Source organism: Canis lupus, chromosome 21, assembly GCF_011100685.1.
Source record: "Canis lupus familiaris isolate Mischka breed German Shepherd chromosome 21, alternate assembly UU_Cfam_GSD_1.0, whole genome shotgun sequence".
Taxonomy (NCBI): domain Eukaryota; kingdom Metazoa; phylum Chordata; class Mammalia; order Carnivora; family Canidae; genus Canis; species Canis lupus.
The window spans coordinates 36,924,831-36,950,004 of record NC_049242.1 but is presented as its reverse complement, the minus strand read 5'-3'; the positions used below and the strand labels follow the sequence as shown (position 1 = coordinate 36,950,004).

The 25,174-nt window shown below is 37.7% G+C and overlaps 2 protein-coding genes across 21 annotated transcripts in view; one reads left to right on the top strand and one right to left on the bottom strand.

Moving 5' to 3' along the window:
* The window catches only part of BTBD10 (BTB domain containing 10), a 77,961-nt gene extending 59,598 nt beyond the window's left edge, over nucleotides 1-18,363 (top strand). For all 5 annotated transcript variants that reach the window (XM_038569091.1, XM_038569094.1, XM_038569092.1 and 2 more), the window contains 5 exons: nucleotides 1,270-1,372; nucleotides 3,026-3,146; nucleotides 11,667-11,864; nucleotides 14,386-14,496; nucleotides 17,245-18,363. In XM_038569091.1, the coding sequence (XP_038425019.1) occupies nucleotides 1,270-1,372; nucleotides 3,026-3,146; nucleotides 11,667-11,864; nucleotides 14,386-14,496; nucleotides 17,245-17,555 (844 nt within the window). In that variant the 3' untranslated portion in view covers nucleotides 17,556-18,363. The remainder of the gene's footprint in view (nucleotides 1-1,269; nucleotides 1,373-3,025; nucleotides 3,147-11,666; nucleotides 11,865-14,385; nucleotides 14,497-17,244) is intronic.
* Nucleotides 18,364-19,251: 888 nt separating this feature from the next.
* ARNTL (aryl hydrocarbon receptor nuclear translocator like) overlaps nucleotides 19,252-25,174 on the bottom strand; it is a 101,444-nt gene continuing 95,521 nt past the window's right edge. For all 16 annotated transcript variants that reach the window (XM_038569070.1, XM_038569067.1, XM_038569069.1 and 13 more), the window contains 3 exons: nucleotides 24,697-24,790; nucleotides 20,651-20,756; nucleotides 19,252-19,922 (listed from right to left, as the gene is read on the bottom strand). In XM_038569070.1, coding sequence (XP_038424998.1) covers nucleotides 19,762-19,922; nucleotides 20,651-20,756; nucleotides 24,697-24,790 — 361 coding nt within the window. In that variant the 3' untranslated portion in view covers nucleotides 19,252-19,761. The remainder of the gene's footprint in view (nucleotides 19,923-20,650; nucleotides 20,757-24,696; nucleotides 24,791-25,174) is intronic.

The following is a 25,174-nucleotide window of genomic DNA, read 5'->3' as shown; positions in this document are numbered from 1 at the left end:
TTCTTTTCTTTTCTTTTCTTTTCTTTTTTCTTTTCTTTCTTTTTCTTTTCTTTCTCTTCTCTGCTCTGCTCTGCTCTGCTCTTCTCTTTCTTAGGATTTTATTAGAGAACATGCAGGGAGAGCATCAGAGGGAGAGGGAGAAGCAGATTGATTCCCTGGTGAACAGGGAGCTTTATGTGATACTCGATCCCAGGACCCTGGGATCATGACCTGAGTGAAAGACAGATGCTTAACTGACTAAGCCACCCAGGTGCCCCCAAATCTGTATTTTCTTATGTAAAAATTAATATTAAAGACTTTTTACTCATTTGTTTAAACTTTTGATTCATCTCTTAACTTCCTCATTCCTCTTTACTTAAGCATTTGATTGCTTATTTTTCAGTTTTAGGATGCAGGTGTAAGAATTTTGAGTGCTGTTTCTTACACTTATAGTTTATTTTTAAAGATTTTTTAAAAATTTATTCATGAGAGACACACAGAGTCAGAGACACAGGCAGAGAGAGAAGCAGGCTCCCCACAGGGAGCCCAATGTGGGACTCCATCCCAGGACCCCAGGATCACTGAGCCACCCAGGCGTCCCCACTTAATAGTTTAAATTGTAAAAAATGAAATAACCTAATCTGCCTATCTTTTTCCTCCTTTACTGTGTGTGCTGCACTATAGCATTAACTTTGCAGTGAAGGCAGCAGTTTTAAGGAAAAGGCACAGTTAACATGGCTTCCCTTTTCCTTTTTTTTTTTTTTTCCTTGTTAAGATTAGAATAAAAATCACCTTTCCCCTCGATTGATTGATTCCCCATTCCCCTTCCCCTGAGAAGAAAGGGCTAAAGGGATGCCTGCCTGGGTGGCTCAGCAGTTGAGCGACTGCCTTCCGCCCAGGGTGTGATCCTGGATCAAGTCCCACATCAGGCTCCCGCATGGAGTCTGCTTCTCCCTCTGCCTGTGTCTCTACCTCTCTCTCTATGTGTCTTTCATGAATGAATGGGTAAAATTTAAAAAAAAAAAAGACTAAAAACGTTCTTTAGCTTCTGAATTTTATCAGCTGATTTTGTTTGCTTGTAGGGAATCTATATTACTGTTCCCTCCCATTAGAAAGGAGGTATCTTTAATATTCCTTCATTTATTACATTTGCTGAATAAATTGCTGATAAGAATTTTTTAACTAATTTACTGATATATTGTAATTCCTTTTTACTTTTGTCCATGAGATAAGTTTTCACTTCAAAGGAAGTATCCTGTTATATTTCTGAATTGTTTACTAATATCATAGGATGTTTGGATCTGGCAGAGAACATAACTTTACGCGTCCCAATGAGAAGGGAGAGTATGAAGTGGCAGAGGGAATTGGCTCCACTGTGTTTCGAGCTATTCTGGTGAGTGCTTATTTCTTACCTGCATTGACTTAATCTTAACTACCTTTTTCAGTAGGTAGTTGATTGGAAGCAGAATTCTGTTTGAATATCTCTATGCAGAATATTGTTTTTTTTTAATTACCATTTTATTCATTTTTATTTTAGTACATAAAGATACAAATATAGGTTGGGGGATGATTCATCTCTTAGGCATAAATAGGCAGTTCTTTCAAAGGATTTAGTGGTAATAGCTCTGGAGTCGTGTTACTCTTCCTTCCCTAGTTCTCTTAAATAAGTTGATTCTTTTCTGCTGAGAATAAATGTGGTTACTTCAATTCTAATATTTTATTGCACGTAACTGGCAATGTGGACAGTTAACATTTAAAAGTCATCTCTGAAATGTATTTGTTAGCATCTTTTAAACCTTTTTTTGAGGTTTTTAACCTTTTATTTTGAGGAATACTTGAATTAGTATTATCGAGTTCCTACTTGTAATTTCAAATCAGTGACAAAGATTTGATTTATAGTGTGTGACATTTTATGCCACTGTCTGAAAATATTGTTAAAATTATTCCTCAAATAATTTTGAGGAAAGCAGGTAGGGGGGAGGATCCTGAGGTACAAGATAGGAATAGAAGTTGATCTTCATTGGGTTGGTAGTACTTGGCAAGTTCTAAGATGTCTTGCTTCTATTGGCATAGCAACTTTATTGTGTTATTGTGGCTCTGAATATCAAGAAGCTTGAGGCAGATCTTAATTTGTGAGGAGAGGGAAGGAGTGGTTTTTCAGCTAGCCATACTTCATTTAACCAACCCAATGGAGTTGACAAGTAAAAAAAAAATAATAATAATAATTATGACCCAGCTGTAATTTTCAGGCTAGCCCTTAATAATTTTTCAAGTAGATTTTGGAAATAAGCACTATTAATTGTTCATAATATGGGATACATCAAAGAATACTAGTTGGAAGAAGAATATCTGATTTTGTGTTCTGTTTGCATATTTTAATGGTTGGATATGACTTTGAAGTTCTTTACCAAGAACCATAAATTTTCCTTAATTCTTGAGGTAATGTTTAAGGTACCTTAGAATGTATTACTTAACTTTCTTAAGAATGTTTTGTTTTTAAGATTTTGTTTATTTTGACAGCACAGGGGAGCAGCAGGGAGAGGGAGAGTGAGAAGGGTGAAGCAGACTCCCATCTGAGCAAGGAGCCCAGTATAGGACTCCATCCCAGGACCCTGGGATCATGACCTGAATCAAAGGCAAACACTTAACAACTGAGCCACCCAGGCACCCTGAAAAAAGTTTTAAAATTTGATGGTAGTTATATAGAAAAATAACTTGTAGAAGGGAAAATACATATGAATTGGCATGATAGAAGAAATATATCAGTAATGAGAAGATCTGGGTTCTAATCTTTCCTCTGTATTAACTAATTATATGACTGGGTAAGTCAGTGAACCTATTTGAGTCAAAGTTTTCTTATTAGTAAAATGAAAAAGTGGTTAGGTGAACTGAGGTCTCATCTAACTTTAAAATTCCACAGTTCAGAAATCTCAGAGCTCCACTGTTTTTGAAAATGCTACCAGCTTAACCTTAATAGTAAGGTTTTGGCCACCTTGTGCTCTAGACTTACGCATTTTTTCCTTTTTTTTTTTTTTTTTTTTTATAGGATTACTACAAAACAGGAATAATCCGTTGTCCTGATGGCATATCTATTCCTGAATTGAGAGAAGCATGCGACTACCTTTGTATTTCTTTTGAATATAGTACTATTAAATGTAGAGATCTCAGTAAGTATGACGTTTTGGGTATGAGTGTTTTGTAGAGTTACATTATATTGGAATGAAAAGCCTGAAAGACTGATATTTATGTAGACATCAAATATTTAATTGAATTATAAAGCATTGTGAGAATGGTTTGTGGAAGTCTACAGAGATCCTTTTTATTTATTTATTTTTTTTAAGATTTTGTTTATTCATGAGAGACAGACACACAGAGAGGCAGAGACATAGGCAGAGGGAGAAGCAGACTTCCTGCAGGGAGCCCAGTGTGGGACTCCATCTGAGGACCCCGGGATCACCACCTGAGCCGAACATAGATGCCAACTGCTGAGCCACCCAGGGGTCCCTCTACAGAGATCTTTATAAGTTCCATGTGCAATTTTCCAAAATTAAAAAAAAATTGTTTATATATGTATGTATGTATTTTTTGATAGATTCTCCCAGATTTCCTCCTTGACCGCGTCTCTGTCATTTGTTGCATCTTTATCTTCCAGCTTGGGAGCCCTGGTTTTGGTCACGAATGGTATTTGGTTTCACTTCTGAGATCACATCAACCAAAAATTTATAATTTTCTTGTACTTCTGATGTAAAGTAATATCCAAAGCCACTATGGAAGATACAAATAATTCTCAAAAACAGTATTTGTCATTAAAGATCTTAGATTGAACATCTAACCCTTATTTGTACAAAGGGTTATGTGACTTTGTTTAAGAACCTCAAACAGCCTCAGAGCAGAGTCTAGAACTTTGGAAATTCTAACTTTTTGATCAATGTTTTCCCCTCACCAACCTGTTCCTCATCACCCGTCCCTCTCACCATTTTGCCATGCCTAAGGAAAGAAAGATGATTATACACAGATGTCAGAATAGGAGAATTTTCAAATGTTAACTTGGATGTTAAGTAGTTGGAGAAGTTCAGGAGAGGTCATTGTAGGCTAGAGGGATTGGGGAAGAGTTCAGAGGAGGCAGGTAGTAAAGAATAAATAGTGATTTAGAAAGAGTAGAGTAATGAGGTGATTCTAACAGCTGAGTTTTTTGGAATAAAGATGCAAAAAATATACTTTGGAAAGAACCTAGTTGGAGCAGAGACTGTCCTGAGCAGAGCAGGACATAAGGACATGAGAATAAACAGGTGGGCCACATCATGGAAGTTTTTTAACCCAAACCTGTGTTCTTATATTTTTTCCTATATGTGGTGAGAAGTCATTTTAAAAGCTTTCTACGCGTGGTTATAGCCTTATGTTAATCATGGACTTACAGTTACTTTACTATATTAACCTCAACTCAACAGTAGCTTGGCATGCCTTCTCAGAGATTAGTTTGTTGGAAACTGTGAATGGGAAATTTTTAATTATTTTTAAAAACAATTTTATTTATTAGCACAAGCAAGGGAGCAGGAGAGGGAGAAGAAGCTCCTTAGTAGGGAACCTGATACACAGGGCTCAACCCCAGGACCTCATGACCATGACCTAAGCCGAAGGCAGAAGCTTAACTGTCTGAGCCATCCAGGTGCCTTATGAATGGGAAATTTTATTTAAAATTTTAAGGCACCTACTGTATACTTAAATAGAACTGTTTTCTTCATGTTTATTTAAGAGCTAAAATGTGTAGTCTTATTAAGTCTTCCCGTAAGTACCACTTTATTATTGCTAAACATTCCGTAAAGTCTTCATAAAGATATCAATAGGTGGGATAAAGTGGCTGGTCCACCTCTGAGTATCTATAAATGATATTTAAAAGTTTAAAGTCAAATAGAACATACATAAGTAAACTTGAACAAAGTTTGTTTTTTCACATCTTAAAAAATGTCTTTATTAAACCATGAGCATTAATTATTCTGATTGTAGATCCTTGAGTTCAAGTTTTGTGGGTTTTTTTTTTTAATTCATGGGGACCATTTTAATTTCATTTCATATAATTAGATATTCTATTTTGGGGACTATCAGGTAAAAAATATGATGTGGATTTGGTTTTGTAATCCTTTGGACATAGACCATGTCATTATTATTAAGTCTCATTTATTTCTTATGGAACTAAAGGTGAGAGTCTTTATGTAAAGTATGTATAATGTTTTTCTAGACTTTTGGCTTTTAAATAATTACTTGTAAATGTTTCTAGAATACTTGTAATACATATTTTTAAAAATACAGAGATTCTCATAGACTTTATTAAAAACAAAACTACATAGAATTTGAAGAGACAAAATGGCCTTGTAAAAACATAAAAGGAGGGATGCTTGGGTGGCCCAGCGGTTGAGCGTCTGTCTGCCTTTGGCTCAGGGTGTGATCCCGGAGTCTGGGGATTGAGTCCCACATCAGGCTCTCCACAGGGAGCCTGCTTCTCCCTCTGCCTCAGTCTCTGCCTCTCTCTGTGTCTCTCATGGATAAATAAATAAAATCTTTAAAACAAAAAAATTAAAAGGATACTGTGGGTATAGACCTAGATCCAAAACTGAATTGTTTTCCTGCTAATATGTGCCTTTACTGAGAATTGAAATGGCACATTACACTAAGATGTCTGTGTCTATACCTTAACCTGAAATTCTACAAGTACTGAATGTTTATTGGATAGAGTCATGGGTTTGTTTCTTGGGCATGTTACTTAAAACCTTGTTTTAATTCCCTCATCTTTTTTTTTTTTTTTTAAAGACTTAGTACGTTTATTTTTTTTTTAAAGATTTATTTATTTATTCATTCAGAGAGAGCTGCGCCACCAGGGCTACCCTAATTCTCTCATCTTTAAAATGGAGACAATAATACTTATTTCACAGGGTTGTTGTGGAGATTAAATGAATAGTATTAAATAAGAGTTTGTTTTTTTTTTTAAAAGAGCAATATTAGGGGATCCCTGGGTGGCGCAGCGGTTTGGCGCCTGCCTTTGGCCCGGGGCGCGATCCTGGAGACCCGGGATCGAATCCCACATCGGGCTCCCTGCATGGAGCCTGCTCTTCCCTCTGCCTGTGTCTCTGCCTCTCTGTCTCTCTCTGTGTGACTATCATGAATAAATAAATAAAATCTTGAAAAAAAAAAAAAGGGCAATATTAGGAAATGTAAATTTTAAAAATATTCAAATATCATATTATACATGCTATTTTGTAACATTTCCAAGTGAATAGCTGTATTACTAAATACCCTTTAGTAACAACTTGTTTAACGGTTTCCAAGCTATTGAGAAAGGGTGATCAGAGGCAGATCCTGCCTGTGAAGTCACTGAAATGTAGAGACACTGAAATAACAGAGGAGTCACTTGTGTGTTCTCTCTCTCTCTCTCTCTCTTGCTCTATTTTTTAGTTTGTAGCATCAAACCAGTTTGAACTGGAGGATAGGAACTATCTATACCTTTTCAACTTTGTGGTTTTTTTTTTTTTTTAGATTTTTATTTTATTTATTCATGAGAGAGAGAGAGAGAGAGGCAGAGACACAGGGAGAGGGAGAAGCAGGCTCCATGCAGGGAGCCCGACATGGGACTTAATCCCGGGTCTCCAGGATCACACCCTGGACTGAAGGGGGTGCTAAACCGCTGAGCCACCCGGGCTGCCCTCAACTTTGTTGTTTTAAATTTTTTTTTTTTTTTTTTTTTTTTTTTTTATTTATGATAGTCACACACAGAGAGAGAGAGAGGCAGAGACACAGGCAGAGGGAGAAGCAGGCTCCATGCACCGGGAGCCCGATGTGGGATTCGATCCCGGGTCTCCAGGATCGCGCCCTGGGCCAAAGGCAGGCACTAAACCGCAGCGCCACCCAGGGATCCCAACTTTGTTGTTTTAAATAACACTTTACATATATATTTTTGCCTTAGTAAGTTGGCTAGAATATTTGAACAATGTTTAAAAATTTATTGGTAATTCTGGGATCCTTGTCTTTAAAGACATTTTCTTTAGGTGTCACTGTTAAGTCACTTCTTTCTTCTTGATTCTTCTTTTGGCTTTTTGACATTCTTCTTTTAGTCTTTATCTTTCTGTCACTTGCTCCCTGATCCTTGATTTCTTGAATGTCCTAAGTATTCTGTCTTAAGCTACCCACTCTCTCTCACAGAATCTATACATTTACTCTAAATGATGGCATTCATCATTGTGGCTTCAGACACTCCCTATACACTGTGGATTTCCAATTATTTTATCTCTAATTCTTAATATCAGCTATGTGTTTCTAGTTTCCTATTTAACTTGTAATCCCCCTCTCTTATTCAGACTTTTTGTTAGTTCCATGCATATAGTAAATATAGTAATGAATTAGACCTTATCCCTGCCCTTTATGGTGTCTACAGTCTAGTGGGGAAGATAGGCATTCGACAAGTAATGAAAAATGCAGTGAAGAAATAAGATGCTATTAGAAGTGTATGGTAAAGGGGCTGTGGAAAATCATTACCCAAGTGACATTAAAGCTGAGACCTAGAGCAATAGCAAGGGGGATAAGACACTGACCTTACCAGACAGTAGCAAAGGTATTTGCAGAGGCTGTCAGGTTGGAATATGACATGCTTAAGGAACTGAAAGAAGGGAAGTATGGCTAGAGTGGAGGGAGGAGTGTGAATGATGAGAAATAAGGCCAGAGAAGTAGGGAGAAAACAAAATTTATTAACTGAATAAATATCTGATGACTTAATTCTCTACCAGTCTGCTCCAGTTCTGGGGATACAGCATGAACAAACCAGGCAAAACTTAGTGTTCTAATGGAACTTACACTCTTTTGGGGAAGACGGACAAACCAGGTTAACAAATAACATATGGTATGTCAGTAATCAGTGCTGAAGAGGGGGGACATAAGGAAAGGACATAGAGTAGCCAGAGAAGCCTTAACTGGAGAGGAAAATTTAATTTCAAGCAGAGGTTAACAATGAGTATAAGGTTTGGGGTAGCTTGCCTGGCATGTATGAGAGCAGCAAAGAGTTGGAGTGAAGTAAATTTGAGTGTCCTCAGTAGAAGATGAGGGTAGAAAGGGATCTAAGTCATTTAGAAAGGGATCTAAGTCATCTAAGACCTTTATCTTGGCTTTCACTCTGAATGACATGGGAAGCCATTGGAGGGTTTTGAACAGAGGAGTGATGTGATCTGTGAGATTGCCAGGTTGTACCATTTCAGTTCGGTTCACACAGAATTCAGTATGGAGTTGTGCAGTGTTGTAGTCCTGATCTGACTATGTTTTAAAAGAATTACTCTAGGGCGCCTAGGGGGGCTCAGGTTGAGCGTCTGCCTTCGGCTCAGGTCGTGATCCTGGGGTCCAGGGATCAAGTCCCACATCAGGCTCCCTGCATGGAGTCTGCTTCTCCCTCTGTTTGTGTCTCTGCGTCTCTCTCTGTGTGTCTCTCATGAGTAAATGAATGAAATCTTAAAAATAAGAAAAATAAAAGAATTACTCTTGGCTGTTGTATTAGAACTGGATTGCAGTGAGGAGATTAAGCTAAAAGCAAAGAGATAATTAGGAAGCTATTGCCATAATTCAAGTGAGAGAGAGTGGTAGCTTAAATCAGAGGAGAAGCACTGGGAGGTGATCAAATTCTGGATATATTGGATAGTAGAGTTGTCAGGATTTGCTTGTTGATTGAATTATGGGATGGGGGAAAGAGAAGAGGACTTAATTAAATGGAAATGAACTTGCCATTAAGTGAGATGGGGGAGACTTCACAGGGAGCAGAAATTTAGAAGCTTGATTTGGGACATGTTAAGTTTGAAATACTTACTAGAAATCCAAGTGGAAATGGTTAGTGTGGCATTGGGTATACATGTTTAAAGTTCAGGAGAGATATATGGGCTTGAGTAAATTTATATGCAGGATATACACCCCCCCCACATACATATATACATATATAGGATTTATGTAGGATATATATTTATGTGTAGTATTTAAAGAAAATTTTTTTAGGGGACTCTACACATTGATCTATAATCTCCCTTTTCATGTAACAAGTCTTTATGGACCAAGTTGAGGATTTGGATAGTATAAGCCTTGAGAGAGTTAAACTAGTGGAGTTATATGATTTGGCTGCTGTGGGGAAGATGAATTACACAGGGGCAAAAGTAAATGCTGGGGGAATGTAATTAGTTTTATAGTAGTTTGGGTGAGAATTAAGGATGACTTGGACTTGGGGGCTTTGGGGATGGAATGTGTTCTAGTTAAGTATTGCTGTGTAATAAAGCATTCCAAACTTAGCATGAAGTATTTTTATTCTGTGGGTCAAGAATTCAGACAAGGTGGCTTGTGTCTGCTTCAAATATCTGAGATCTCATGAATAATTGAAGAGTTGAGATGATGCAGAAAGCTGTAGGATTCTTTACTCATATGTCTTCTGCTTTCACTGGGATGATTTAAGGGCTGAGTTCAGCTAGGACTGTCAAACAGAGAACCTACATGTGGCCTCTGTGTGCATCTTGGGCTTCTCTAAGTCTGTGTGCATCTTGGGCTTCTCTAAGTCTGGAGACTGAGTTCAGCAGGTAAGCACTTGGAGAGAGAATGTTACCCAGGACCAAGGCAAAACATGCACTCTCACCTCTGCCATGCTGCCCTGGTTACAAGCATGTCAGTATGACCAGCTTAGATTAAAGGAAGAGGAATTAGACTCCATCTCCAGGGAGGAGATGTCAAGGTCCCATTGTAGAAAAGCATGTGGTATAAGAGATTTTGTAGTTATCTTTGGATAGCATCTCCCAGAGAAGAAAATGACACAATTCAAGATGCATTTAAGAGGTGGACTTGATAGGGCTGGGGGAATGATTGAATTAAGAGATGAAAGAGGAATCGAGGATTCACTTTTATTTATTCTACAAATATTTAAGTTCCTACTATATGCCTAGTACTTTTCTAAGATGATTCTGAGAAATGAATGATGATGATGCTGCCATTTACTGATTTGGGAAACACTGCAGGGAAAGGCACATATGATTAAATTAACTTTTAGTATATTGAGTTTGAAGGTCCTGTGATGTAGCATCCCAATGGAGATTTCCAGAAGGCAGTTGAATATAAGGCATCTAGAATATAGAAGACAAGAATTAGAATAAATTTGGGAATTATCAGCATAAGGTAAGAGAAGGAAAAATTGTCTTGAGAAACATGAATATTTAATGAATAGCTAGAGGAGAAAAATTTGGCAAAGATGATTGAAGAAGAACATCCAGAGGAGAAAGAAAACTAGGGATAGTGGCATCAGAGATTCTTAAGGAAGAGAGAGGGTTTTAAGAAGGTGGTGGTCCCTATGAGAGATTGAGCCAGGAGGTCAGATAAGAACAGGATCAAAACATACTCATTATTTTTAACAATCTGAAGGTTAAAGGAGGCTATATTGAGAAATTTTGAGGAATACTGAGTATGGAAGCCAGATTGGAATTGGTTCAAAAGTTAAAGGAAAAAGACTATGTTGATATATCTAGGAGTTTGGCAATAAATGAAATTAAAAAGAAATCAGTGGGAATTAGGAATGCCTGGGTGGCTCAGTGGTTGAACAGTCTGCCTTCAGCTCAGGGCATGATCCTGGGGTCCCGGGATCGAGTCCCACATCAGGCTCCCTGCAGGGGGCCTGCTTCTCCCTCTGCCTGTGTCTCTACCTATCTTTGTGTGTGTGTCTCATGAATAAATAAAATCTTTTTTAAAAAATGGAATTAGCCAGCCTAGAGAGAGGCATGGTGAAATTATAACATATATTAATTATTTAATCACTTATATCACTATATATTATTAACAATTATTATATAATTAGTGATGTTTTAGGGGGAAAAGACTCTCCCTTGGGAGACTATAGCTTAGATTGAGTTCTAGTTTCTGCTCTAACTCTCCTTGTAATTCCTGAACTAGTAGTGCTTTAGGAGATAGGACATTGCCATTGTCATAGGAAAAAAAATTAGATCCGTGCAAGTGATTTTTGTGGCCCTCTTTGGGCAATTGAAGTTATTCACTGTGTCTATACTTAAGGAGGGTGATGTGAAATTATCTTTTACCCCTCTGAATTCTAGGGTCAGGTCTGCTACATAAGTCCTGTACCATCTTATATTTTGCTTGGCCTTTTGCCTGCCTTATCCCAAAGCCAATTCACTTCTTTTTCTACACTGAAATATTAATGTTGTTTGTGAATAATTTTTTGAGACAGAAAACATAGGAGAAGGAATTATGAGAGTTATTTTAGTTCAGTGGACAATCTGAAAACATCCTTAAGATATACTTTTAAGATATAATTGCATATATTGATGGAAAACAACATGAAATAATAAAAACACTACCCTGGGCTAAGTTGGGGGTGGGGACTCAATTCTGATTTTGCAAATTAATTTTGTAACCTTAGGTAGGTCACTTCCTAAAGTATAAAATGAAGGAGCTTATGTTAGATGCTTTTAATTTGCCCTTCTTTCTATAAGATTCGTTTCTGTAAAATCTCTTCCTAGGAAGTTTTGTTGACTATAGAATAACCACTGTATTTTGTCTGTAGGGCTGCAGAGTAGATGCCGAACTAATTTTAATATTTTGTGTGTGTGTGTTGCTTCTGCTCTTTTACTCATCAGTCATCAGAAAAATCAAGATATTTTTTGTTGGATTCATTTCAGGTGCCCTAATGCATGAGTTATCAAATGATGGTGCTCGTAGACAGTTTGAATTTTATCTGGAAGAAATGATCCTGCCTCTCATGGTAGCTAGTGCCCAGAGTGGGGAACGAGAATGCCACATAGTAGTGCTTACAGATGATGATGTGGTTGATTGGGATGAAGAGTATCCCCCACAGATGGGAGAAGAGTATTCACAAAGTAAGTACTGTGGCATGTTTTCTCTCTTAAATCGTCACAGATTCTTTATCTAATACCGATCAAAGGACAGTTTTTATAAAGAAAGTACATTGAACTCTTACCTACGCCAGGAGTCAGTAAACTATGAGCTGTGGATCAAAATCCAGCCTATTGCCTGTTTTTATGAATAAACTTTTATGTATTGTCTATGGCTGCTTTTGCGCTACAATGGCAGAGTTGAGTAGTTGCAACGGAGACCGCATGGCTCGCAAAGCCCAAAAAGTATTTACTCTGGCCCTTGACAGAAAAAATATGCCCACCCCTGTCATGCACAGAAATGGTTTGCTCTTTGTTGAGTATCTGGATCTTGATAGATTTTTTTTCTTTGCATTTAGAAAGAAGCCTTCTAGGGAAGTAGATCCTGGAGTAAATAGATTGTTAAAAAATCAGCTGTTTTTTTTTTTTTTTAAGATGAATTTGTATGTAAAATGAGAAGCTTCAACGCATTGATTTCTAGGGTGACTTGATGTTCTAAGATGTTCCTTTTTAGTATCATATGTGTTCCTGGAGGATATAATGACCCTTCAGAACGTTTTGTGGAACCATATGTATATCTGACCAAAACAGCTTATCTTGAACAACGATGATGACTTTCCTTACTACACTTTCAAACTTTTTCTGATTGGAGCCTTTTGATTTTTTGAGTTTTGTCAGAAAATTTATATTTTTCTTGATGAACTCTGTATAGTATTTTTGAGCTGTTTTATAGATTTGAGAAGATAGAGTTAAAAGAATGATTTGAGTAACTAGGCAAAATAGTCCAGCATCTTGTTCTGTATGCCAGCCTGTGTTGACTTGGTGAAGATGAGGGCTTAAGTAAAAAATAATAGGAATATAGAAAGTTACCAGAATGCTTTAATCTCTGATTTTCTCATTTTACTTATCCCTATCTAAAATCAAAACAAAGCAGACTCCAAGGGGTATTCCTTTTGACTTCTAAAGATTTTGAAAAGATTATTTTAACCTAAGTTATGATAGCACTTTTTAGAATCTACATTGAGATGTTGTTTCCTTTGCATGATACACTTAATGAGTGTTGTGATTCTTCTCTGGACAGTTGTAATAACAGACATTTTTGTTGTATTTCCTCATTCCTATCTTCTTTGCTGACAGTAGTTTTCTGTAATAATATGTGGACAAAACACAGGAAAAATGAAAGGCTAACAAAAATTAAAATAAATATACTACATTATTTTCTGTTAAGAAAAATGAATGAATAAACCAAAATAAATTATATTTTAGTTTTCAAAAAGTTTGACCTCCAGGAGAGTAGAGCCTGCTGTAGAACACAGAAATGACATTATAGCGATAGAGGAATTCTGGTAGACCCAGCTTTTCCTTTTCAGTTGTGCCACTTTCCGTGTCAGTGTTCTTTGTTTTCTTGTTTTTCATCTTAAGCTTTGAAGCTTAAAAAGGACTGAAAACATTTTTACATAATTTGTCTAAATATATTTCATTTTGTGCCAAGATGTTTCAACCTAAAGAAGATTCATTTGAGGAGACACAGCCTCTACAGTCTGATCTTCCTATCTGTGGCTTTATGACACCATCCATTCTGAGATGTCAGCAAATCTTTATCTTAAAAATATCAGTAATCTTAAGGATGTAAATCACAAATTTATCCCATGAGTAGCATCTGTATACGTATTTTCCTTTTATTGGCTCTTAAACCAGCATGTTTGGTTTGTGAGTGTGTTTTTCTTTTTTTGAAAAAACCTTTGCAGTTCACCTTTTAAGGGAGATAACTCCACCCGAAAGAGAGAAGGCGAGGAAGGTCCATCAGTCTAACTCCCTGAAGTTCCCAGCACATTTGGAAGACTCAACATGTTGTCAGTGGAATGTCTGTCCTTTGCAAAGCCAGTTTGCTCTAAACAGACTAACCTGGGCAGAACATGCTCGAATCTGCCATTTTTAACATCAGTATTAAATGGGGCTGTTCGCCTGAATTGAAAACAGTTTGTGGGGAGGGTCTTTGCCTTTTGGGGGAATTATTAATAGTTGCTCAATCCATGAAATATAAGATGTATCCATTTTGTACTCTGTGACAAGGCAGTTTTTTCTCTTCCAGACGAGGCCTTGTAGGTATCATAGCAAAGTCCTTTACTTTGCCTGCTCGATAACGATGTGATATTACCATCTTTTGGTTCTCTTATTTGAAGAAAGTGGGGCAGATTCTATTGCAATAAGTTTGTATATGATATATCTTTCAGAAGGAGATTCTTCCTATGGATTGGGTTACCTGATTGGTTATTAAAGCTTTTTTTTTTTTTTTTTTTTTTGTTTCAACTTAAGTAGACATTTGCTTATACATTAACTGTACTGAATTATCCTGTCATGTTGGCTAGTCATCCTTTTCGCATCACTGCATCCATTATTTGGGCTTTTAGAGTTGTCAGGCCCCTTTGATGATCAAGATAATTTTAAGTTCATCTCTAAGTACTTTGATTTTAATAAGAAAGTATTTTTGTCTTTTTGTTTCCAGTTATTTATAGCACAAAATTATATAGATTTTTCAAGTACATTGAAAACAGAGATGTGGCCAAATCAGTTTTGAAGGAGAGGGGTCTTAAGAAGATTAGATTGGGAATAGAAGGTAAGACATTTTCATTATTTTCTATTTTCTTTAAAAATAAAAAAAGGTTAAAAATTGAATCCCATTTAGAATATAGCTTGAGAAATACATACTTTGAGAAAAACTCAAATGATGATTGAATGAATGCTCATGCAGTACACCAAAAATAACAAAAATGAGCTTCCTTTATCTGAAAAGATAGAAAGCCATTAAAAATTGTTATTTATCCCATAAGATCCCCTAATAGTAAGAAAAAGTGAGTTTGTCTTTTCTGCCGTATTTCATCATCCCAATGCATTCTTGCCTGGTACATGTGTATACCTTTCCAAAAGATGGGCAAAGCCTTGTGCCCGTCAGAGATCATTGGTGTGATCAAAGCTCAACAGAACTTAAAACTACTATCTGAAAATGCATGTAAAAACATGTTAGTAGCTTCCTGGTTCTTAAGATATGATAATAGTTAACTTATTTTCACATTAAATACAGATTTCAAACTTATTTCATCTTGTTAAATGCAAACATTTTTGGATTTTTTTTTTTTTTTTTTTTACTTTATGATTTAAATGGATTTTTCCAGATGCCATGTCAGATACTTCTTTTAAAGTGCCCTTTTACTAAGAACAAAATATTTCCCTCGGCATAATGTGGCATAGTGTAAAGATTAAAGGTTCTGGAGCCACATTACTTGTGTTCAAATCCTATGACTTAATAGTTGTATGACCTTGGCCAGGGCACTTAACTTCTCTGTGCCTCAGTTTCCTCATCTAAAATGGGAGCATTAAAGTACTTTATAGGGTTATTATGATGACAGAATGAAAAACTTAAAACAGAGCCTGGCACATAGTAATTTCTCAGTATATGTTTGTGATGCTGATCATGAAGATCATGGTGTTGATCAATGACCAGTTGAGCTGTTGTAGATCGCAGTAATGGACTGCTGAGACATATGAGAAAGAAGGACCAGAAATAGGATTTTGCAGGAAGGGGAGGAGACTTTGGGCTTAAGAACATAGTGGAATTGCTGACACTTTAGCTTCACCATTGTCTTCTGTCATTTTGTAAGTAGTGGGATTTAGCTGTTTGATTTCAGAGCTAGAGAGAAGACATCTGGAAGCTACTATAGATTGGGGGGATGAGGAAGGCTTCTCTCAGGCAGAGATATTTGAGCTGAAGCCCGGTGACAGGTTGGAGCCTGCTTGTAAAAAAAAAAACAAACAAACAAACAAAAAAAACCTTATATACTATGTGAAGGACTTTGGACTTTCCCTTGAAGCAAGAGGAACTTTTTTGGTAGTTGGTAGTTTTTAAGCAAGGATGTAATAGGATTATACTTGTATCAGAGTGAGGATTCTCTGTGGAGGACAAATTGGACTATGATGAGATGGGAATTTTAAAGACTAATAGTCCAAGAGAAATCAAGGACAAGGGAATAGAGCTGGAGACCTTTCTGAACTCAAGTGTTGCCCTGGTAATTGACTGGAAGTGTGAAACAAAAAAGACATTCTACAAAGGGTCTTTAGAAGATTTTTAGCTCTGCTTGCCCGAGCCCCCTCACCTGAGCCATATTACATATGTAGCTAAATATACTAGCCACCAGTGATGCCAGCGTACTTCCTTTATGCAATAATTGAGTCCCTGATGTGTGAGGTCTTTCTAGTTTTTTTCTGATTCTCCTATAGTCCGTGGCCCATGAGCCAAATCTAGCCCATTGCCTCTTATCCCCTCCATTGCCCAGAGTTTTATTGAAACATAGACATACATGCTCATTCATTTACATTTTTCTGTGGCTGATTTTACTTTACAGTGGCATAGTTGAGTAGTTGCAAGAGAAGCTGAAATAAACTTGAAATATTTACTATCTGGCCCTTTAAAGAAAATGTTTGCCAATCCCTGGTCTAAACTAGCAATTCTTGCAAGTAGAAAGGAGGGAAGGGACTTATAATAATAGTTTTAAGGAGTTATGTCTGGAGAAATTGCCTTACTGGTAAATGACTGAAACTTTTCCCATACTAGCATTGTCTTCACTAATTGTTACTTTTCAGTAATTATCCAAGAAGAAGAAGGTATAATTAATCAGGGGAAGCTCCTTTGAATTGCCACTCTGGATGAACTGCTTGGTTGTTGGGAGTAGTGTTAAAATGATTTGGGGCTTAAAATATTGGCTTTGTTGATCTAGGTGCAAAAGTATACCTAGAACCAGTGAAGCTGGAGAACTCTATAGCTCTTTATATGTTAACAGAAAAATAAATAAATAAAGGAAAGAAAAAACCCCAAAGCAATATAAAGATGAGATTTAGGTTTAAGGAAATTAGAAGGCTAATGTGGCAATAAATTGCAGCCCTTGAGGCAAGATGATCCTGTGAAGGGGAGGGTTCAGGGATTTTAAGGGTATACAGGTAGGTAGAGTCCAATGCAGGAGACTATGAACCATTCTATTCAGGACTTCTCCCCCCTCCATGCTTTTACTTGAATATTTTACTGGGTTGGTATGTTGAGCGGCTGAGAGGATGGTGGAAGCTTGTGTGAATTGCATCAGTAGGATTCCGATTTCTGGCTGTTGAGCTGATGACTGAGGAGATGGATTATGGATTTCCTTTCTTTGTCTTAATTTCTGATTGTTCAGGAACTACAGCAGAAAAGCCTTCTTTAGGCTAACTTGGGTGAGAAGTTTATGGGACTTCTCCCACTTGGGTGGAAAGTTTGGGTGAGAAGTGTGTGCATGCTTGTGTATGTGTGCACCTCAGTTTTTAAAACTTTTCTGTCCTCCAGGTTATCCTACCTACAAAGAAAAAGTAAAGAAAAGGCCTGGAGGCCGCCCAGAAGTGATTTACAACTATGTCCAAAGACCCTTTATTCGAATGTCTTGGGAGAAGGAAGAAGGAAAGAGTCGGCATGTAGACTTTCAATGTGTGAAGAGTAAATCTATCACCAATCTTGCAGCAGCTGCCGCAGACATTCCCCAGGACCAGCTGGTGGTCCTGCACCCAACTCCGCAGGTGGATGAGCTGGATATCCTCCCCATCCATCCCCCTTCTGGCAACAACGACCTCGATCCTGATGCACAGAATCCGATGCTGTGATGCTGATGTTCCTTGAAACCATAGCATGCTACTCGTCACGGTGACGCTGCACTCTCCTCATTCTGCACTGCAAGGCCGCTCTCTTCATCGTGAGATGCACATGACCATGTTTAGGATATTGCAGTGTAGGCTTTTTTAAAGACCAAAGGTAGCTGAATGGTTTTTAAAATGAGTACAACTCTAGCATCCTGAGGTTCCAGTTATATAAATGTATTTGTTTACCAGTAGGTTTGTGAAATTGGTTCTTTGTATGGGGGACAGTCCTTTTTCACACATCTAGATATTTTCAGAAGTGGTAAAGATTGGCAGCTGGGGTATTTTCAGCTTATATTGATATTCATCACACCCCAGGTAAAATGTAGAATATTATATAGGTGCACTTTATAAATGGTGGTTAAATGGAACTGTTCAAGCCATTTTTATAGTTGTGATGCACAATATAACTGAAATAAGTGCTTCTATCAAAGTATTCCTTCAGTAAAATGTGTATAGTTTGCTGCCCATGATGGGCAAAAAAGGAGTATTTATCATTGGGCTTATTTGATTGATTAGGAGGAGATCTAATGCCCATATCTTATTTCTCTACAGTGCTGTTTTCGCCCTTTTAGAGTGAGTCACATGCAGGAAGTGTGAACATCAGAGGTGGTTTATTATCCAGTCTGCCTTACCCTTAATCTGTTCAGATATTTATTTACTAATTTTTTTTCTCAAGAGTTATGGGATAGGAAAATGAAGTGTTTGCTCTTCATTTACTAAATGATTGTAAACTCAAGTTTTTCATCAATAAAATTCCATTGTTTTAATGTTTCTGATCAGCTTTATAACCACCTTGACCAGATCCTTAGTCTCATAATTAATGGATTTCCTGTCTTATTGGTATCAATGAAACTAGAAACCACCTGGTAGCTCACAGAACTCCCGATTTAGTTTACGTGTAATGAAGCACTTAGATGCCTTACTAAATCCACAGCAAAGGTTGACTGAAAAAACATTTTCTAGTCAAACCTAAGAAGAGTGAAATGCCATTACTATGGTTATAGGGTAACCTTAAATTTCAGAGTCAATTTCTTACACTGGTTCAGTGCTTTGTCCATTATACTCTGCTGTTCTTAGCAAACTATTTGTGCAGATGCTTAAAAAAAAAAAAAAAAATACCCTGTGGTCCAACTCAAGCAGGAAGTAGAAATACTTAGGTGCTTTGGGTCAGGGCTCACTTAATGTGTGAAGCCATACAACCATGAGCAGAGTAGGAGTTGTAGGCAAGAAGCCCATTTGTTACAATTAATCTTATAATGTCATAGGATTTGAAATCTGTGTTTAAGCAGTAATACCAGCATACTCACATAAAATTGCAATAATAATAATTGCTCATACAACCATGAGCAGAGTAGGAGTTGTAGGCAAGAAGCCCATTTGTTACAATTAATCTTATAATGTCATAGGATTTGAAATCTGTGTTTAAGCAGTAATACCAGCATACTCACATAAAATTGCAATAATTTGGAGATTTAACTATTCTAACAGTACAGCTAAGCTATTAACAGGGAAATTATGTGAGTCCTGGAACTGTTACTGAAGGCCAGAAAGGCACTGTAAATGTCCTTGGCATGGCTTATCCTTAAACAGCCACTGTAGAAAACTGATCCAGCCCTGTAGCACACAGGATTTTTTTTTTCTATTTGAAATGTGAACAGTATTTATAGAACAAGGGAAACATTTATTAAAAATATTTAACTGTCTAATACATTATACTTTAACCCATATTTATAGTAAAGGATTCTTACAAGGAAGAATAAACGGCTTTATGATACAATTAGTATAAGAAATATCCACATGGGGGACTTCTTTGTAGTGTAAAAACACCATACATCTGAAATGACCATTTGCATATAAAAGCTACCAATGATGCTTCTGTGCACGATGATTAAAAAATTCAACACAAACAGAATCCAAAATATACAATTAATGCAAGCTATCCACAGCTAGCCCAATAATCAATGATGAGGAAACACTGGAGCAGGCTTAGTTCCACTTTGTCTGAAGTTACACATAGTAAGATTGACTTGTATCAATGGCTCTGAGATGGCTTTTATGAAGACAGTACATAAAAGCTGTTCTCTCCTTATCCAGTAAGCTTCACAGACTGTAAAACTCCACCAGTAATGCACTTTGATACTGTAGCTGTTGCCAAAGCAACACGTAGCGTTTACAGCGGCCATGGCAAGTCGCTAAAGTCAACAGGACCACCCAGCCCAGCATCTGCTTCCAAGAGACTCATAATGACAGCCATTGCTGCTTCATCATTACTGGGACTACTTGAGCCTTGGTCGTTTTCTATCATGTCTATGCCTATGTGAGGGTTCTCACCTGTGGGAGGAGAAAAAGACTGGTCAGTCCTAATACCAAAGCATGTTTAACTTTCATAAGCAGTTCCTAAGCACACTTTTAATAAGAATGTGGTACTTAACAGTACGGTGGGAATGATGGGAGAGACTGCTTTGGGGGCTGCATTGCCGTAATATATTTCCTTTAGTGTGTTTCAGAGAAAAGAACCAACTTTTTAGAAACAAGTGCTTAAAATGCAATAAAGATTGAAAGTATTTGAGTTGACCTCATCTTAATATTCTGACATAACCAGTTCTAGGGAGGGAGATACAGAAGGAAAGACAAATGGGAATGTAGGGATGAAGAGAAAACAAACCATCCAGAATGACAGAGAAGATGGGTGACATGGGAGAAGCAAACTCTTTACCACTTTTAATACCCGCTGAAACACTTACTGATCACCCTTCCAGGCTTTATTTCTGAACCTTCCTTCATCAGCCCTCCCACTGAAGAGCTGATGGCCCACATGGAGGGAAAAGCCAAGCAGCTTAGACTTGCTCCTTTGAGTTCCAGGGACAAATCTGGAGCCCCTCACCAGAACTCGACCATTAAACTCAACTTTGAACTAAAGAGTTAAATGATAAAAACTAAAGGTTAAAAATTTGCTTATCTAGAACTAGCTTATTTTATTCATTTAGTTCTTAAAACTGACTTTACGCCAGATATTGTGCAAGCTCATTGCAGTGGAAAGGAGTAGTAATGCTACTTACCAAGAATAGAGGAACTATCAGAAGAGTACGGATAACCTGGATTTTCCTGAGCCTGCCCTGGTAGTAGGCCACTGGAAGGAATGTCTGGAGTCCCTCCATTTAAAATCTACAAACAAAAGAGAAGTTTTCATATCAACAATTTCAATCAGTACTGTGCTCGAGATCGTCAAGAAAATGAAGCATGTTGAAAAGAGAAAGGTGGCGGGGAAATGTGCTCAGTTTCCCATTGGATGATTTCAAACAAACTTAGGAATGGCCACAGCGGAAAAAAAAAAACCTCTCCCCAAATTATTTTCTCTATGACTCAGCCCAGACACTTTAAAGGCCGAATGAAATCCCTAGAGCATTTGATTACCTTGGATCACATTAGTCACATGATTAAGGCCAAGGACTCCGTTACCTCAGTGAGCTGATTAGATTTCAGAAGAGGCAGTGATTTCAAGTCTTGCCAGTAGGTGGCATTACAAATGTATTTCCGCAGCCTAGCTTTTTGGTAGGGAAACCCTGACATTGAGAATTGAGAACTCCAAAAAACTTTTGTTCACATACACTATATCGATATTTTTTATATTTGAAAACTAATAAATTTCTAAAATCTAATAAACTGACTACATGTTAACATGAATAGCATTTTAATGAAAAATAACTTTTCTAAAAGAGCAAAAAAAGTCATTGTTTTACTTTTTTTCCCCCAAATCAAATGTCTGCCTTAATAGGATTTAACTGGATTCTCATTTTCTTCAGTCTGTTTAGATGTTTGAAGTATATGAGGGAAGTTACATATGTAGTTGGGAAAGGTTCATCTTAATAGCCTTTTCAAATAACTTTGGTATTCTTTGATATTACATCAAAACTCAACAAGTGGAAATTTCTTAAAGATTAAGTGCAAATGTGGCATCAAACCATATCAATGAAATCCCTGCACTCTACTATATAAAAATCCATTGGTATACCTTTGCATGATTTTGAAGTATCTTGCATTGGTCATTTGGAAAATATTGGCTGAGTGAAGCAGATCTAACTGTTAACACATTTCAAAACATCTCCATTGTTGTTAATATTACCTCTATCATCAGAAACACCCTTTAAGTTTTGGGAAGCTGTTGAGTTCAAAGTAGCAAATCCAAGTTTTCCAAAAATTCTAATTTTTTGCTTGAAAGCTAAAATTTTCTCATGGGCAACAAATACTCTCAAGCTGTCTTCCTTGAACTCACCAGTTCATTCATTTTCAAGAAAATATACGGTAGATACCCAAGTGCGAATAACCACAGTTTGCAATAATAAAAATGGTGTCCTTTGACAAAAGCAGTTCATTTAGCTCCTAACAGCCTGGCAAGTGCTTTTCCTTGAGACAACCACTGAACTTCAGTATGCAGTGTAAGCGCTTTACTCATACTTCCATTTTTTAACAGTGTTAAGATTTACTCAAGGATTTTATAGAATGTTTTTATTGCTTAGTAAGGACATTATTAAGTGAAACTGGCTTGAAAATTTGTGGTTTTGTTTGTTTTTATTGCGAGCATATGGTGTTGAAGAATACAGTGACTACTAGTACAGTTTGGTGCCACTGCCGTGATTTTCGCAAAAGCACCAGCAGTTTTACCCAACACTGCTTTTGCACTAGCAGTTCATGTATCAACACAGTGAGGAAAAAAAAAAAAACGTTTTAGATTATGAAAATAATTTTGACCTTGCAGAGACCCCTGTGAAAGGATCTTTCCCTCTCAACATCAGGGAACTGCTGCTTTAGCTGAACCTGCCGTAGTACCCCTGGATGTCCAGACTCTCCTGGGACCTAGGTTCACTTAGAGCCTCACTTTTTTAGCTTGACTCTGAATGAAATAACTGTCAAGCTTAATGGCTCATTTTTGGACCTGCCCAATTTGAAAGCAACTGGGAAGGGCTGGAAGCATGGGGCCACCTTTACTCTCATGGCTGCTATCATTTCTAACTCCCCATCTTGTTTAAGCTACTTTTACAAGTCCTGTTGCTGAGGACTCAGAATATATTCAGAATTTCTTCTCTCAGACCCATTTTTATAAGTCCAAAGAAAAAAATTTCTCATAAATGCTTCAAAAATACTTGGGACTTTGTGTGTGGAGTACATTAGAGCTCTGAAATTGCTGGTGTGGAAAGAATCAAAAGTCAAGAGACCTGACCTTAAGTTTGGGACTGTACTTTTAAATGATTAGCCCAGCATTTAATATTTGGGAGCTTCGATTTTGTCACAAAGTTGTGAGGCTAAGATTAGAAAATATATAGAGAGAAGTTCTTGGAGTAATATTTAAGCATTCTACTGGAGTGATACCCTTTCAAAACAGAGTAGTTTTGGGATTCTTGGTAATACAAGGAAGTCAAGCGCCTAAAAGTAGAGCTGAGAAGTAGAGAAGGGGAGACCACCCCAAGGAGATGGTGGGTCCAGTATGGAAGAAGGACCTAGGGATGAAACAGGAGAACAGACCGAAGAGCAAAACCTGCAAGCAGGGACTGGGGATGTACCAAGCCTAGGCTTTATCTCTTAGTGCTATCTTCTGAGTCCTTACCAAAGACCAGGCACTTTCACATATATTACCTCATAACAGGACTTAATGTGCAAAGATGCTGAGTGTCCTAACCTTTAGTAGCCCTTATATAAAACAACAACTAGGGCTAAATAATTCTATAGGGTCACACAGCTAGCACATGGCAAAGCCAGGCTTCAAGCCCAGGTCTTTCATTGACCACTCTTACACATTAATTTATTGACTTTCTAACTTTTGGTGGGGGAGGGGAGGTGGAATCAAAACTTATTTTCAAATAGAAATTTTTACAGAAAATTCATATGTAAAAATAGAGCTGCCCTAGTAGAAGCTGACCTTACACTCTCTACTCACCAGCTGTCCTTGCCCCATCCTACCTGGCAGCACCGCAACTCCTGGTAACCTGAGCCTCAGAGAACCTGGCCAGTGTTTCTGATGATAGAGGTAATATTAACAACAATGGAGATGTTTTGAAATGTGTCAACAGTTAGATCTGCTTCACTCAGCCAGTATTTTCCAAATGACCAATGCAAGATACTTCAAAATCATGCAAAGGTATACCAATGGATTTTTATATAGTAGAGTGCAGGGATTTCATTGATATGGTTTGATGCCACATTGCACTTAATCTTTAAGAAAGATTTTGAAGTTTTGAAAACCCATGTCCTGCTTTTGATATAATTTGTGTTCTAGGAGTCCTGTCTATATAAATTGCTAATATTTTTTTTTCTCTCTCTATGGTTTGGGAGCTAAGGGAAAGAAGACTATGTCCAAAGATGCTGGCCCTTGGGTCATCCTAACCTAAATTAACATCAGGCACTACAAAACAACAACAACAACAAAAAAAAAAACCAAAAAACCCAAGAAAACAAAAAACATCAGGCACTACAGATTTAGGATTTACAACTAATATGGCCCTACACTTGTAAATTCTCTGGCAAAGATGAAAACACATGAGTGGCCTCTAAGCCTACTGACAGTATAATCTTCTAGCCAACTCTTCATGAGGGCTGGTGACCGACACAGTACCTGTACCCAGTGCTGACACATCCCGGGAAACCCAGGCAGCAGAGCCCCATGCATTCTGCAGCTGTGAAGGCGTGGCTTGCCCTCCAAAGCACCCACGTGCTCCTGCTAGTATCACAGTTTCCAGTGCCTGCACTAGAGACTAATGATATTTTCTCCCTTGAAAATTCTTGGCAGAAAAAGAGTTTTTTACGTGACGTACTCACTAATCCTTCCTTCATGGGAGCTTTTGAATTGCTCCCTCCATTCCTTAGAACATCCTTTCTACCTTCCTCCATTCACATGGAATAAATTGTCTAAGGACGTCAGCAAGCCTCTCCAGCTCCACCAGTAAGCTTTATACCCAAACTCACACAGGTGCATTAACTTAAAAGGAAGAGGGTCCAACTTGTTTCAGCAACCACAGTGGTAATTATATACTCCCGACCCCAGCATTTCAGAACGTGGGCAAGAGGCTCTCTGGATTAAGAGGGGCCTTAGTCTAAGAGTCATCAGCCTTACCTTCTTGCCTCCTGGAGAAGAGGCATCAGGGGGAGGTGTACTTGTGATATTTAATGGGCTGGAGCCACAACTGGAAGGTGATGACCCTCTTATTCTGTCAGAGAAAAGAGGAGTTAGTTAGATTTCTTTCCTTCAGTGGTGTGTGAGGGGTAGGGTAAGAACTAGAATGGGGATTGGCCAGCTTTGTCTGTGAAGGGCCAAACGGGAACTACCTGTACAAGGCCGTACAGTCTTGGTCACAACTACTCGGTTCTGCCACTGTAGCTTGAAAGCAGCCATAGACCATATGGAAACTGATGGGAATAGCTCTGTTCCAGTGAAATTACATTTACAAATACAGGCGAGAAGCTGTATTTATTCTACAGGCACCGGATCTAGAGTGCAGACCCCGGAGTCCAGCATCTCACTGACAAAGCCCTTGGTTTAGGGTTTGGATTTCAGATTGTTGAGTTTCAAGTAAGTGGGCAGTTTCATTTCT